This window comes from Phocoena sinus, chromosome 17 (assembly GCF_008692025.1).
Source record: "Phocoena sinus isolate mPhoSin1 chromosome 17, mPhoSin1.pri, whole genome shotgun sequence".
In the NCBI taxonomy this organism is placed as follows: Eukaryota; Metazoa; Chordata; class Mammalia; order Artiodactyla; family Phocoenidae; genus Phocoena; species Phocoena sinus.
In genome coordinates this window covers 78124934-78138344 of record NC_045779.1, presented here as the reverse complement: position 1 = coordinate 78138344, position 13411 = coordinate 78124934, and the positions used below count along the sequence as shown (strand labels likewise).

The 13411-nt window shown below is 58.7% G+C and overlaps 1 protein-coding gene across 2 annotated transcripts; it reads left to right on the top strand.

Moving 5' to 3' along the window:
* The first annotated feature begins 6539 nt into the window (after nt 1–6539).
* Nucleotides 6540–13172, top strand: LOC116742421 (cytochrome P450 11B1, mitochondrial). 2 transcript variants are annotated; one of them, XM_032610052.1, is made up of 9 exons: nt 6540–6783; nt 7131–7286; nt 8158–8357; nt 8467–8670; nt 8940–9094; nt 10640–10806; nt 11243–11321; nt 11416–11613; nt 11746–12268. In XM_032610052.1, exons 1-9 carry the CDS (start codon nt 6545–6547, stop codon nt 11857–11859), a joined length of 1512 nt encoding a protein of 503 aa, XP_032465943.1. In that variant the 5' UTR covers nt 6540–6544; the 3' UTR covers nt 11860–12268. The 2 variants fall into 2 exon arrangements, with proteins under 2 accessions (XP_032465943.1, XP_032465944.1); XM_032610053.1 differs by lacking the exon at nt 11416–11613 and having other exon boundaries at nt 6545–6783; nt 11746–13172.
* The last annotated feature ends 239 nt before the right edge of the window (nt 13173–13411 follow it).

Genomic DNA, 13411 nt, shown 5'->3' with positions numbered 1-13411 from the left:
GAGCGATGTTGAGTATCTTTTCATGTGCCTGTTGGCCATATGTATGTCTTGGGGAAAATATCTATTCAGGTTCTCTGCCCATTTTTTTTTTTTTTTGCGGTATGCGGGCCTCTCACTACTGTGGCCTCTCCCATTGCGGAGCACAGGCTCTGGACACGCAGGCTCAGCGGCCATGGCTCATGGGCCCAGCCGCTCCGCGGCATGTGGGATCTTCCCGGACCGGGGCACGAACCCGCGTCCCCTGCATCGGCAGGCGGACTCTCAACCACTGCGCCACCAGGGAAGCCCTGCTGACTACTTTTTTTTTTTTTTTTTTTTTTTTTGCGGTACGCGGGCCTCTCACTGTTGTGGCCTCTCCCGTTGCGGAGCACAGGCTCCGGACGCGCAGGCCCAGCGGCCATGGCTCACGGGCCCAGCCGCTCCGCGGCACGTGGGATCCTCCCGGACCGGGGCACGAACCCGCGTCCCCTGCATCGGCAGGCGGACTCTCAACCACTGCGCCACCAGGGAAGCCCTGCTGACTACTTTTTACGTTATGTTTTTGAACTGTACAATGAACTAGAGCCTGAATTCTTCCAGTCTGTTTCCTCAAAATTTGGCTACATCTCTCCAAACTAAAATTTCCTATTTTTCTCCCACCCTTCTGATTTGCAGTCATTAAGAACTAAAACTGCCCTTTTTCTAAAGCCATGCAAACTAAAGATGGACAACTTTACATAAACTTCCGAGAAATCACCACAACAGCTCACGTATAGACGATCTTTGTGCCTCTTGCCACGTGGGCCACTCAGAAAGATCACTCGAGCCATTCCAGCCGCAAACCAGGAAAAGCCGTCAAGTTGCCACTGCCTGCCCTTAAACCACGTGAAGAACACTTCAGATATGATACGAAGAGCTCTTCTAGACTGGCCGCCCTCAGAACTCAGACAGTGTTTATAATTTGCTCCCATCATTCACCGTTATTTTCCCTTAGTTTCCATGGCAATGCCTTATTAAATGCCTGACTTCTCCTACAAAGTAGGCCTAACTTAAGACCCCACCTGCGCCACCACCTCCCAAAAGGAGACACAACTACTTAAGTGATCTCTTTTCAAGACTAAGAGCTTAATTCAATGAAATAACGGGGTGACCTACCACCCCAGCTTTAATGTGTGAAAATTCCAGGCAGGGTTCAGGAGGGCACTGATAGGGCTCAACACAGGCTGCCCCAAAATATGCCAACGCCACATACTGACTATACTACAAAGCTATAGTAATCAAGACAATATGACTGGCACAAAAACAGAAATATAGATCAATGGAACAGGATAGAAAGCCCAGAGATAAACCCATGCACATATGGTCACCTTATCTTTGATAAAGGAGGCAGGAATGTACAGTGGAGAAAGGACAGCCTCTTCAATAAGTGGTGCTGGGAAAACTGGACAGGTACGTGTAAAAGTATGAGATTAGATCACTCCCTAACACCATACACAAAAATAAGCTCAAAATGGATTAAAGACCTAAATGTAAGGCCAGAAACGATCAAACTCTTAGAGGAAAACATAGGCAGAACACTCTATGACATAAATCACAGCAAGATCCTTTTTGACCCACCTCCTAGAGAAATGGAAATAAAAATAAACAAATGGGACCTAATGAAACTTAAAAGATTTTGCAAAGCAAAGGAAACTACAAACAAGACGAAAAGACAACTCTCAAAATATTTGCAAATGAATCAACGGACAAAGAATTAATCTCCAAAATATACAAGCAGCTCATGCAGCTCAATATCAAAAAAACAAACAACCCCATCCAAAAATGGGCAGAAGACCTAAATAGACATTTCTCCAAAGAAGATATACAGACTGCCAACAAACACATGAAAGAATGCTCAGCATCATTAATCATTAGAGAAACGCAAATCAAAACTACAATGAGATATCACCTCACACCAGTCAGAATGGCCATCATCAAAAAATCTAGAAACAATAAATGCTGGAGAGGGTGTGGAGAAAAGGGAACACTCTTGCACTGCTGGTGGGAATGTGAATTGGTACAGCCACTATGGAGAACAGTATGGAAGTTCCTTAAAAAACTAAAAATAGAGTTACCATATGACCCAGCAATCCCACTACTGGGCATATACCCTGAGAAAACCATAATTCAAAAAGGGTCACGTACCAAAATGTTCATTGCAGCTCTATTTACAATAGCCAGGACATGGAAACAACCTAAGTGTCCATCATCGGATGAATGGATAAAGAAGATGTGGCACATATATACAATGGAATATTACTCAGCCATAAAAAGAGACGAAACTGAGCTATTTGTAATGAGGTGGATGGACCTAGAGTCTGTCATACAGAGTGAAGTAAGTCAGAAAGAGAAAGACAAATACCGTATGCTAACACTTATATATATGGAATTTAAGAAAAAGAAAATGCCATGAAGAACCTAGGGATAAGACAGGAATAAAGACACAGACCTACTAGAGAATGGACTTGAGGATATGGGGAAAGGGAAGGGTAAGCTGTGACAAAGTGAGAGGTGGCATGGACATATATAACTACCAAACGTAAGGTAGATAGCTAGTGGGAAGCAGCCGCATAGCACAGGGAGATCAGCTCGGTGCTCTGTGACCACCTAGAGGGGTGGGATAGGGAGGGTGGGAGGGAGGGAGACGCAAGAGGGAAGAGGTATGGGAACATATGTATATGTATAACTGATTCACTTTGTTATAAAACAGAAACTAACACACCATTGTAAAGCAATTATCCTCCAATAAAGATGTAAAAAAATAAAATAAAATAAAGTTACTTGAGAAACACCCAGCACCAGAAGAACGCTCTGACCCTACGTTGTCCCACTGAAAGCAAGAAGCAAGAGTCCCACGCGAAGGTATCCCCGCTACGTGGGGAGGATTGGAGGGCACCCTTATCGCCAAAGATGGGGGGATTTTGAGTCTGAGAAAGGGGCATAAAAAAACTTTACTTCTTCATTAATATGATACCCCAAGCAAAAATCCCTCTGTTTTATCAAATCTTCTCAAATAACACATTCTTTGCCTAAACAGGTATGTAGACAGCCATCTCTGGTCACTTCTTAGGTCCTATACCTGTGGGGCCTCCGTACCTACAAAATTAAATTGGTTTCTTTTCCTTCTGTTAATGCATCTCACATCAACTAGATTAGACCAGCCAAAGGAACCTAAGAGGGTAGAGGAAGTCTTTTCCTCCCCTACAACATCCACAAAGAGAATCAAAGGGACACCCTAAAACAGAAAAACAAAACACCTGAAAGTGAAAAACTCACTGGATGGGCTTAACAGCCAACCAGATGCAGGAAAAACAGAACAATAGAAAACCTGAAGACAGGTGTACAGAAAATATCCAAACTGACACCCAGAGAAAGAAAAACAAAGCAACGAACCGACCTGGGAAGAGGGGACACGCAGGTCAGAGTCCAATATCTGGCCTCCGTGTAACCGGAGTCCTAGAAGGAGAGACAGAGAGATGGACAGAGCCGATCTCTGAAGAGAGAACGGCGGAGACGACAATTTTTCAGGATGAGCTTGGGCCATCGGCCCACAACCCAGAAAGTTCAGTGCGGCAGGTCCAAAGAAAAACTCACACAAGGAAGACCAATCTCAGACGTACCACAGTTGAACCGTGGAAAGTGATTTTTAGTAAGTGAAAATCTGAACATCAGCCAGAGGAAAGCCAGGCCGTACCTTCAGGCAGCCACACCCCAGCCATGTCTGCTCTTCCCACAAAACCAGGAGAAACAGAAAACCTCACGGACAATCACTTCCAAACGCTGTAGAAAGAAGACACCGATCACCAAGACTTCTCTTCTAAGGAAGGGAAAATACGCTCCAGACATGAAGGTAAATGAATATGGCTCGACACAAAAACAGTTCGGCTGTCGCCTTACCAGCAGATCCCACTACAAGGCATGTTTAATGCACATCGCATTTAGAAATAAAACATTTGACAACAACAGCCCCACGCAGAGGGGGTAACAGAAGTGAGGTGTGGAAACACCTCCATTAGTATCAGCCAGTGTAGACTTCAAGGCAAAGAGTAGCCCGAGAGTTAAAGGCAGATGGAGATTTCACATCCATAAGGAATTTTTGGAACTCACTCAGAGTACCTTTCCCGACTACAGTGGCGTTACGCAGAAACCAGTCGCTTCACGTGTTCGGACATTGAGAACAATTCCAACTCATAAAGCCTCCACACCCCATCGCTCCCAGGAGAAAACAAAAAAGATTTGGGGCAGCACAATGATTACAATATTCCAAAACAAAACCAGACCTAAACAGCCTCAAGGCCTGGCAGGAAAGGCAGGGAGGCCAAGCACACATCAGAAAGGCAGAGAGCCTGAAGCCCAAGGATCTTATTTTCCATCTCAAAAGCCGGGAAAGTGACAGCAAATTCAACCCAGAACAAAGGGCCTGAAAAAAGACACAACCGAAGCTGGGATGGGGAGGGGCCGCTTCGTGGGAAGTTGGAGGTGCCTGTACCCAGGGGAGGGGCGGCTAGGGGGGTAGGCAAAGACCAGACACCCCATGGGTGGGCATGCTTTGGGGTTCGGATGGCTGACTGGCGCCCGCGGGATCCCGGAACCTTGCTCGAGGGGGTAGGGCCGAACCTCAGGACCGGCAAAAGCTGACCTGAGGCCGAGTCTGAGCCTGCTACACGGCGCCCACCGCCCGTGACCTGCCCAACTTTCTAGAACCTTCAACGCTCTCCGTGTCCTGCCCGGACCCTCTGGAACCTTCCCCGCCCCTGCCATCCCCGTGTCCTGCTCAGACCTTCTGGAACCTTCCCAGCCTGCGTTCTGCTCAGACCTTCAGACCCTCCCTGTGGCCACCTTTCCTGCCTAGACTTATGGGACATTTTCCGCCCGCCTGGCTTGCTCCACCTCAGCACAGGAGGAAGTCTGCAGAGGGGCTGCCAGGCTGGGCGATCTGGGAGGCACCAGGACTTCAGCGCAAGTTCCGGAGCCTGGGGTGCCGGTGCCTCAGGGGGCAGCCGCCCCTGCAGTTCCTCGGGGCAGGGCTCGGCTTTGGGCTGACCTGTACGTCCAGCACCCTGCGGCAGACTGTGTAGGGACGGGGAAAGCTGGCACATGGCAGAGCCCCGACAGCCCCAAGGGCAGATCAGGAGAGGCCGGGAGGGGCCGCAGGGTGGAGGAACGGGCAGCAGGAGGCTGGCCAGCGTGGCCCGGGCCGATGCGCCAGCACAGCAAGGGCAGGCTGCGTCTCCTCGGCCCAAGGACAGCTCTTACACCATCTGGGGCTGAGGCACGTCGTACATCTCAGCTTGACGAGGGGCCTTGGCGGTTCTGACTCATTGCCCCAGCCGAATATTCCCCGAGGAAGTGTCAGGAGCAGGGAACGGATTGAAGTAGAATGACCAGTAACATCAGGTCGTCAGCCACCCTGCTAACCCCACACGTACCCTCCGTCCTGCCCCCAGAGCCTGCGCTGCGGTGGCCTCACCGCCTCACCCCCATGTCAGGGTCGGGGCGCTGGGGCCCCTCTGGCACACCGGGCGGGACGGGGGGCCTCGGGAGGAGACAGAAGCTCCGGGCGTCAGTAGCCTGTTTAGGAAATGGGAACGGCAACAGCGCTACCCACCTCACAGGAAGGCTGCCAGGCATGGGTGAGACGAGTCGGGGCCCCAAACCATGGACCCCCTCTTAGGGGTGGCTCCGGCTGCGTGCTTGCTGGCCAGGGTCCCTGGGAGAGGGAGGAGTCCACAATCACACCCCCGTCATAGACTCTGCCCACACCGGGAGCACGGGTTCCAGGGGGAAAGGAGACTGCGGGCCCCGAGCACAGGCCCCGTGGGGGGAGGCGGGGACCTTTCACCCTTCCGCCTGAGGAGGGGCTTGCAGTCCACCCCCCCAGTGACCCTGTCTTCTAGGTGCTCTCTGCTCCTCAGTGGGACCAGCAAGCCCAGACAGACAGGGCCTCGGCCACATCAGTGCCCTGGCAGTCCCAGTGCCACCGCCAGTGGTGTCTTTGCATCCCCCTCTCTGCCCCCGTGAGACTGGGAGACCCCCTTGCTGGCTCCTGCCTCCACTCCCTGGACCCAGCACAGGGCCTGGGAAGAGTGGACAAAACACATGCGGCCTCAAGAAATTAGAGCAAAGCCCTCAGCACTGCTTCCCACTCTGGTCCTTGTAGAAAAGGGATGAAAATACCCAAGGTCCCCTTTCATCCCTTGCTAAGATAAGGCACCTATCCATCTTGCTTCTTTCCCTCACTGGATGGGGAGGGAGGCCTCTTTCCCTCAGCCCCACCCCATCGGGTCCCTGCTCCAGACCCTGTCCCTGCTCCCAACAGCCACCCCCGAGCAGGCCTGCGTCACTGCCGGACTCGGCGCCCGTCCGTCTCTTTCCTCCCCCGCTGGAGGCCTCCAGCCCTGACCGCTGCCCCGGGTTTCCTGGTCTGGCCCAGGGACACTTTCTCCTCTGACGCGATCCAGTCGGCCGGTCCAGCGAGCCAGGGGAGATAAAAGGATGGGGCTGAAGGGGGCGGGGGTGCAGCAGGATGGCGCTGTGGGCAAAGGCCAGAGTGTGGATGGCAGGGCCCTGGCTGTCCCTGCACAGGGCACGCACACTGGGCACCAGAGCCACTCCGACCCCCAAGGCGGTGCTGCCCTTCGAAGCCGTGCCCCGGTGTCCCGGCCACAGGTGGATGCGGGTGCTTCAGATCTGGAAGGAGCAGAGCTCTGAGAACATACACCTGGACATGCATCAGACCTTCCAGGAGCTGGGGCCCATTTTCAGGTAAAGCTCTCCCTGCCCACCTCGGCGAGAGCACCCTAACTTTCTGTCCCTACTGGCAGCTGAGTCCCTGCTAGGCGCAGGGGCGCCTGGGGCGTGGGGGTGAGGGGCAGGGAGGGGAATCAGCGGGGCAGGTCTGTGCCTTCGCTGCTGCAGACTGGGGCCTTCTTGAGCACGGGGCCGTGCGTGGCTCGTGGCTGGGAGCACAGACTGCAGACCCCAGAGGAGGGGAGGCCTCAGTGAGGCGGCGGGAGGGACTGCCCGCTCCGGGCCAGTGGCGGGCTGGTTCTGCAGAGTGGGGCCCGGGGAGGACACGGCGCCACGGCAGGGCTGGGAGCTTCGTCCCACAGGTGTGACGTGGGAGGGAGACACACGGTATTTGTGATGCTGCCCGAGGACGTGGAGCGGCTGCAGCAGGTGGAGAGCCCTCACCCCCGGCGGACGTTCCCGGAGCCCTGGCTGGCCTACCGACAGGATCGTGGCCTCACGTGCGGCGTGTTCTTGCTGTGCGGGCGAGTGGGGATGCGCACGGAGGGGGCGGGCAGCCTGGGTGCAGAGAGGAGGCCGGCCAGGGAAGACCCCAAAGCACGCCCGCCTGGGGAACCATCCGGGTGGGTGGAGAGACGGTGACCACTGGCTCCAGATGCAGATCCTGCCCATCCCCTGGGGGTCGTGTGTGCCCTGGGGCGGGGGAGGGGAGCCCGGCCCCTTCCTGCAGGGCCAGAGGAAGAAGGATGATGCCTGCCGTCAGGGAGCCCGCACCTGCACAGGCCTCCGAGGCGCTTGCGTGTGGGTTGGACTTCTCCCCTCGTCCAGGTCAGGGCCCCCCTGGAGGCCCTGCAGGCAGCGCCCCGTCGGCGCCGGGCTCTGCGTGGGTGTATTAGGAGAAACACGACTTGATTCCTGCCACACTGCAGCAGGAGGCTCTGCAGGGAGGGGGCGGTGGGGCTGGCACAGAGGCAGCATCGCAGGAGCCGGGAGATGAAGGTCTCCAGGGGCCTCGCCCACTCTGGGGTGTGACGAGAGCACAGCTGGGCCAGGCCTGCCTGGGGGCTCAGCCCCCTTCCTCACAGCGAAAGCCTCAGCCCCAGAGAGGGCCCGGGGGGGAGACGGGTGTGCCAGGCGCGGGGCCTGCCAGTTTGCACAGACCCCCACGGCAGGCTCAGGCAGAGGCCCCCGTCTCCCCTGGGCGAAGCGCACGGGGCTGCCCTGAGGAAGAGCTGCCGCCGAGGCCCAAACGCGGGCAGCCTGCCCCCTAGGAACCAACAGGCGGCTCCACGCCTCACCCGCTTCCCTCTGGGGAAAGGGAGGTGGGGTACAGGGCCGCGGCCAGCTGCTGACTCTGGACACCCTGATGCCCCGCTCCCTGCTCGACAGAAACGGACCCCAGTGGCGTTTGGACCGACTGCGGCTGAACCCAGACGTGCTGTCGCTGCAGGCTGTGCAGAAGTACACGCCCTTGGTGGATCGGGTGGCCAGGGATTTCTCCCGGGCCCTGAAGGCGAGGGTGGTGCAGAATGCCCGAGGGAGTCTGACCCTGGACATCAGGCCCAGCATCTTCCACTACGCCATCGAAGGTGTGGGCCCGCCACCAGAGCGGGCTGGGGCGGGGTCAGGGAGGGCCGGGGGCAGGTGGTTGTGAGGCCCTGCGCTGCCTCGGGCTCAGGAACCCCCTCCTCCCCGCAGCCAGCCACTTAGTCCTTTACGGAGAGCAGCTGGGCCTCTTTGCCCAGCACCCGAATCCTGACAGCCTGAACTTTATCCACGCTCTGGAGGCCATGTTCAAGTCCACCGTGCAGCTCATGTTCGTGCCCAGGAGCCTGTCTCGCTGGACGAGCGCCAGCGTGTGGAACGAGCACTTTGAGGCCTGGGACTACATCTTCCAGTACGGTGAGGGCGGGGGGTCGGGCAGTGCTGCGGCCAGGGACCCCAGGGCCCCCTCCACGCACCACAGTCTGGGGAGAACGGAGGCCACAGGAGGGACCTGTGGCTTCTTCATGGTCCCCAAGAGAGCTGGCAGTGAGGCTGGACTGGGCTGTTCCGAGAATGGGGGTAGGACACGGAGACCTGGGGGTATTGAGGGCCGAAGGGTAGGAGGATGACAAAAAAAGTGCTTCCCAGCACCAGACCCAGGGCCTCTGTCTCTGTGTGTCCCACAGCCAACAGAGCCATCCGGAGAATATATCAGGAGCTGGCCCTCGGCCACCCGTGGCACTACAGCGGCATCGTGGCAGAGCTGCTGATGCGTGCAGACATGACCCTGGACACCATCAAGGCCAACTCTATCGACCTCACTGCTGGGAGCGTGGACACGGTCAGGCCAGCGCCCAGCCCTTCCCATGGAACAGGGAGCCCTCCTGCCTCCAGGCTGCCCCCTCCCATGGCAAACGTCTCCTCCAAGCCCCTCCCCAGTCTACGGCTCCAGCTTCCCAACTGAGAAGGGGGAGCACGGGAGCCAGGCCTCAAAGGCAGGAGTCTGTGGTTACTCTCGTGGGAAGCCACGCTCCAGGCAGAGTGCAGAGTGGACGAGGCCCAGGGACATGCAGCAGCAGAGACCCCGGGGACTATCTAGGTCCTGGGGCGGGGGGTGGGGTGGGGGGGAAGGGCCGAGGCGCGGCTGGAGGCCCACACAGGGGACATTTCCCAGGGACAGAGTACCTTTGGCTCTCACTCAAGATCCTTTGGCAGTGACAGACTGATGGGAGGGACAGCAAGGGGCTCCAGTGTGTGGGCGGGACAGCAGGTGGCTGGCAACCCGGCACAGTGGGCAGGGTGGGCCCCGGGGTGTGAGCGCAGCCGAAGCTGCCGGTCTCTGGACCGAACCTGCATCTGCCAGCATCTCTGAGTGCCTGCTGGGCACCCAGGATCCTGAGCAGAGGCGCAGACCCCTGGTGCAGACACTCCCCGAGCAGGGGCTGTGATGCAACCACAAGGTGAGAGCCCAGGGCAGGGCCTGTGCCTCAGGAGGTAGCTCTGGGAAGGCTTCCTGGAGAAGGAGGCCTTTGCGCTGGGTGTGGAAGGACCACACAGAAGTTAGACAGGCCAAGAAGAGGAGGCTGGGAGGGCAGCAGGCCAGGGCCTGCAAGAGCGGACAGCAAGGAAGGCTGTGAGGCTGAGCGGGGGGAACAGGGCACGTGGGCAGAGGAGGGCAGACGGGGTCAGGGCCCCTGTCAGGAGGGGCTTTGGGCACCAGGCCTGTATCAAAGGCTAGAGGGAGCCAGTGTAGGGAGTGTCTCGCTCAGACTCCAGCTCCCTCTCGGGCCACAGGGCAGAGCACGGACTTAAGCTGAGGGAGCAACAGGGAGCCGTATCTGCATATCAGGAGATGCCAGGGGCGCGCTGCCTTGGGGACGGCATTTAGGAGATATTCAGCCTCCCAGATCTCAGGCTGGGCTGGTGGACACCTCTCCCTGCGCATGGAGATGATCCAGGAGGAGGAAACAGTTGGGGCCCGGGGTGGCTGGTTCATGTCAGGACCCCGTGTTCGGACCTGCCTGTGGCTGGCCAGGGAGGTGACCCACGGGGAGCGGATGGCCCGGGGCTCCGGAACCCTCCCCGCTGAATAGATGGCAAGAGTGGCCACCTCCTGGGCCCAGAGGAGGGCGCGAGCCAGGCTCTGAAGCGGCTGCAGGAGGCCCGGGTCTTCTCTGAGGTTGGGGACACCCTCCCCAAGGGATTCAGGGGAAGCAGACAAGGCGGCTTCAGGATCTTGACGGTCAGCTCTCTGGGCTTTGTCATCTCCGGGCACACAGGTCCCCTGCCCCAGGGGATGGCGGCCATCTTTCTGGGAGGGATGCCCTGGGGGTGGAGGGACGCAGCCTGTGCCCAGGTCTGAGCCCTGGCCCCGTGGCTCCTGCAGACGGCCTTCCCCTTGTTGATGACTCTCTTTGAACTGGCTCGGAACCCGGAAGTGCAGCAGGCCCTGCGCCAGGAGAGCCTGGTGGCCGAGGCCAGGGTCTCAGAAAATCCCCAGAGGGCGACCACGGAGCTGCCCCTGCTGCGGGCGGCCCTCAAGGAGACCTTAAGGTAGGCGCGCTAGACCTGGGCTCCCCCCCGCGGCCCTGGCCCCGCCGTCGGGACAGCCCGCTCGCCGCAGCTTGCAGGCAGATCCTGGGGCTGCTGGTCAGCAGCTTGGCCCGAGGCTACATCCCCCTGCGCCTCCTCTTCCTCTCCCTAAAGGGATGGGGGTGCTTCTTCCTCTGGGGTCTCACCGCAGTGTCCCGGGACCATCGTCGGTCGTGTCCTCATTGGCCCGGGGCTGCTCAGGCCGGGGCAGCTTTGGCTGACTCAGGAGAGGCAAGGAAGCAGCTCCTCGGGATTTGGGCCTCCCAGTGCCAGGAGCGAGCTGTGAGGGCGCTGGGGGAGCTGCCCTCGGGCCGTGGGCGCTGGGCTAGGGAGGCTGCAGAAGGGAAGCGAGGGCCCTGTCGCAGCTGAGGACCCTGTTGGCCGCCCCTGTGCTCAGGCTGTACCCCGTGGGTGTCTTCTTGGAGCGACAGGTGAGCTCAGACGTGGTGCTGCAGAACTACCACATCCCGGCCGGGGTGAGTGAGGCCGCAGGGCTCCTCTGCCAGACACCCCGCCCTCTGACCTTCACCCACAGGGCATCTGACCCCGTCCCTCCCCACGTGTCTGCAGACATTGGTGAAGGTGCTACTGTACTCCCTGGGTCGAAACCCCGCCATGTTCACCAGGCCCGAGCGCTATCAGCCCCAGCGCTGGCTGGACAGCCGAGCCTCTGGTACCAGGTTCCCACACCTGGCCTTTGGCTTTGGCGTGCGCCAGTGCCTGGGGCGGCGCCTGGCAGAGGCGGAGATGCTGCTTCTGCTGCACCACGTGAGTGGGCCTGGATGGGGCCTGGGCGGGCAGCCTCGTCGGGACCTCAGGCTTCTGCTCCTGGGGCACCCGCCCTCAGGGCCCTGGAAGGCAGGGGAGGCCGGCCAGGCAGAACCCGCGCCTCTGTCCTAGGTGCTGAAAAACTTCCTGGTGGAGACGCTGGTGCAAGAGGACGTAAAGATGATCTACCGCTTCGTGTTGATGCCCTCTACCCTCCCCCTCCTCACCTTCCGGGCCATCAGCTAGTCATGTCGCCACTCGGTCGGGCTAGTCACACCACAGGCTCCCTCTGCCTGACCCCAGGCCACCACCCCTCTTTTCTCCCATGGGCCCTGCTTCCTGAGCCACACCACGGTCCAGGCAGCGCGTTGCACAAATGGAACAGCCCAGCCCTCCGAGGGTCCGGGCTTGCCAGCCTGTGCAGCAAGGCCCGAGCAGAGCTGGGGATGAAACTTGGTCGCAGGTCCTGGCCACGTGCCCGGTCCCACCAGGGCCCTGTCCTGCAAGGAGCACCGTCTGAGGGCCTTGGAGCCCCTGTTGCCCCAGCTCCAGGCTCCCTGTGTGTCCATCCAAGCAAAGGGGCCTCAGACGCCGCCCTTTGCCGCCCTGTCCAGGCTCTATGCCCTCCGTGCTAAACTCTGCCCCCACGCAAGAGATGACAACTTGGGTGTCCCCTGTCCTGCTCGGTACCATTTCCAATGCCGTCCCTTTTGTCTGCAGTGCTCTGGCGTGGACTTGCCCTTCAAGCTGGGTTGCTAGCTGTCCATCTACCTGCTCCACTCAGCCCGCAGGGGCTCCTCCTGGCAGTGCCAGCCCTCTGGGATTGTGGCTGAAGTGCCCAGCCGAGGGCCTGCATAGGCAGGTCAGCAGTCATGTTTACTAGAAGGGTAGCTACCAAAGAGCCAACTTGGACATCTGGGTCAATGGTACGCATCGGACAGCAGGAGGGATGTTGACCGCCTCCGGCAGGAGTTCGGGGGCCACAGAGAAGCCTCTAGAGGAGGGCGTGGGGCCATCTCGTGCTCCCTTTAGCGGAGCCGGTCTGGAGGGCCCCACTGCCCTCGTGCAGTGCCCCGTGCCCCAGAGCAGAGCAGCCACCTAACCTCATGGGTGGAAGAGGCTTTGAACAACTGAGAGCCAGCCGGGGTCCCCTAGTTGGCAGGAGCGTGTCTGTCCCATGCCACCTGGGGTCAGGTGACACCCCCAGGAAGAAAGGGGGCCCAGAGGCAAGAGGGGGTGCTGGGGCCTCTCCACTCTCCCTCCCTCCCCACTCCCACCTCGTCTGGTGAGAAGCAGGCACTCAGTCACGGCGAGGCAGTAGGGCAGGAGGAGTTGTGTTTCTGGCTGCGCCGGCCCTGCTGGCACTGAGCCACACCGCTGGCATCTGTTCGGTGCCAAGATCCCTGGAGGAGAACAAGGGCTTGCACACCCCTCGCCACTCCACTCCACCCACGGCGGAAGAGGCCTGCTGCCACCAGTGGGTCTTCGCTTGCACCAGTCTGGCACTGTGGAGGGGGACTTGGAGAACCATGGAGAAGAGAGGAGGTTCCAGACTCTGTGGTCGCACAGGCACAAGCTGGAGCCCTGGCTTTCCCACGTGGGCCCAGCCCTCAATCCCTCTGAGGCGCAAGCTTTTCCTCTGGGAATTCTGTATAATTACCATTGCAGCAGGCCTCAAGGGCACACAGGGAGACCGGTGCTCGGAAAGTACCCGGCTTTCTGGCTCGACCGGCACTGAATAAATGCGGATTTCTTTTCCCACTGCTCAGGAGTTGTCTCCTTGTTTGTGGCCCTGCTC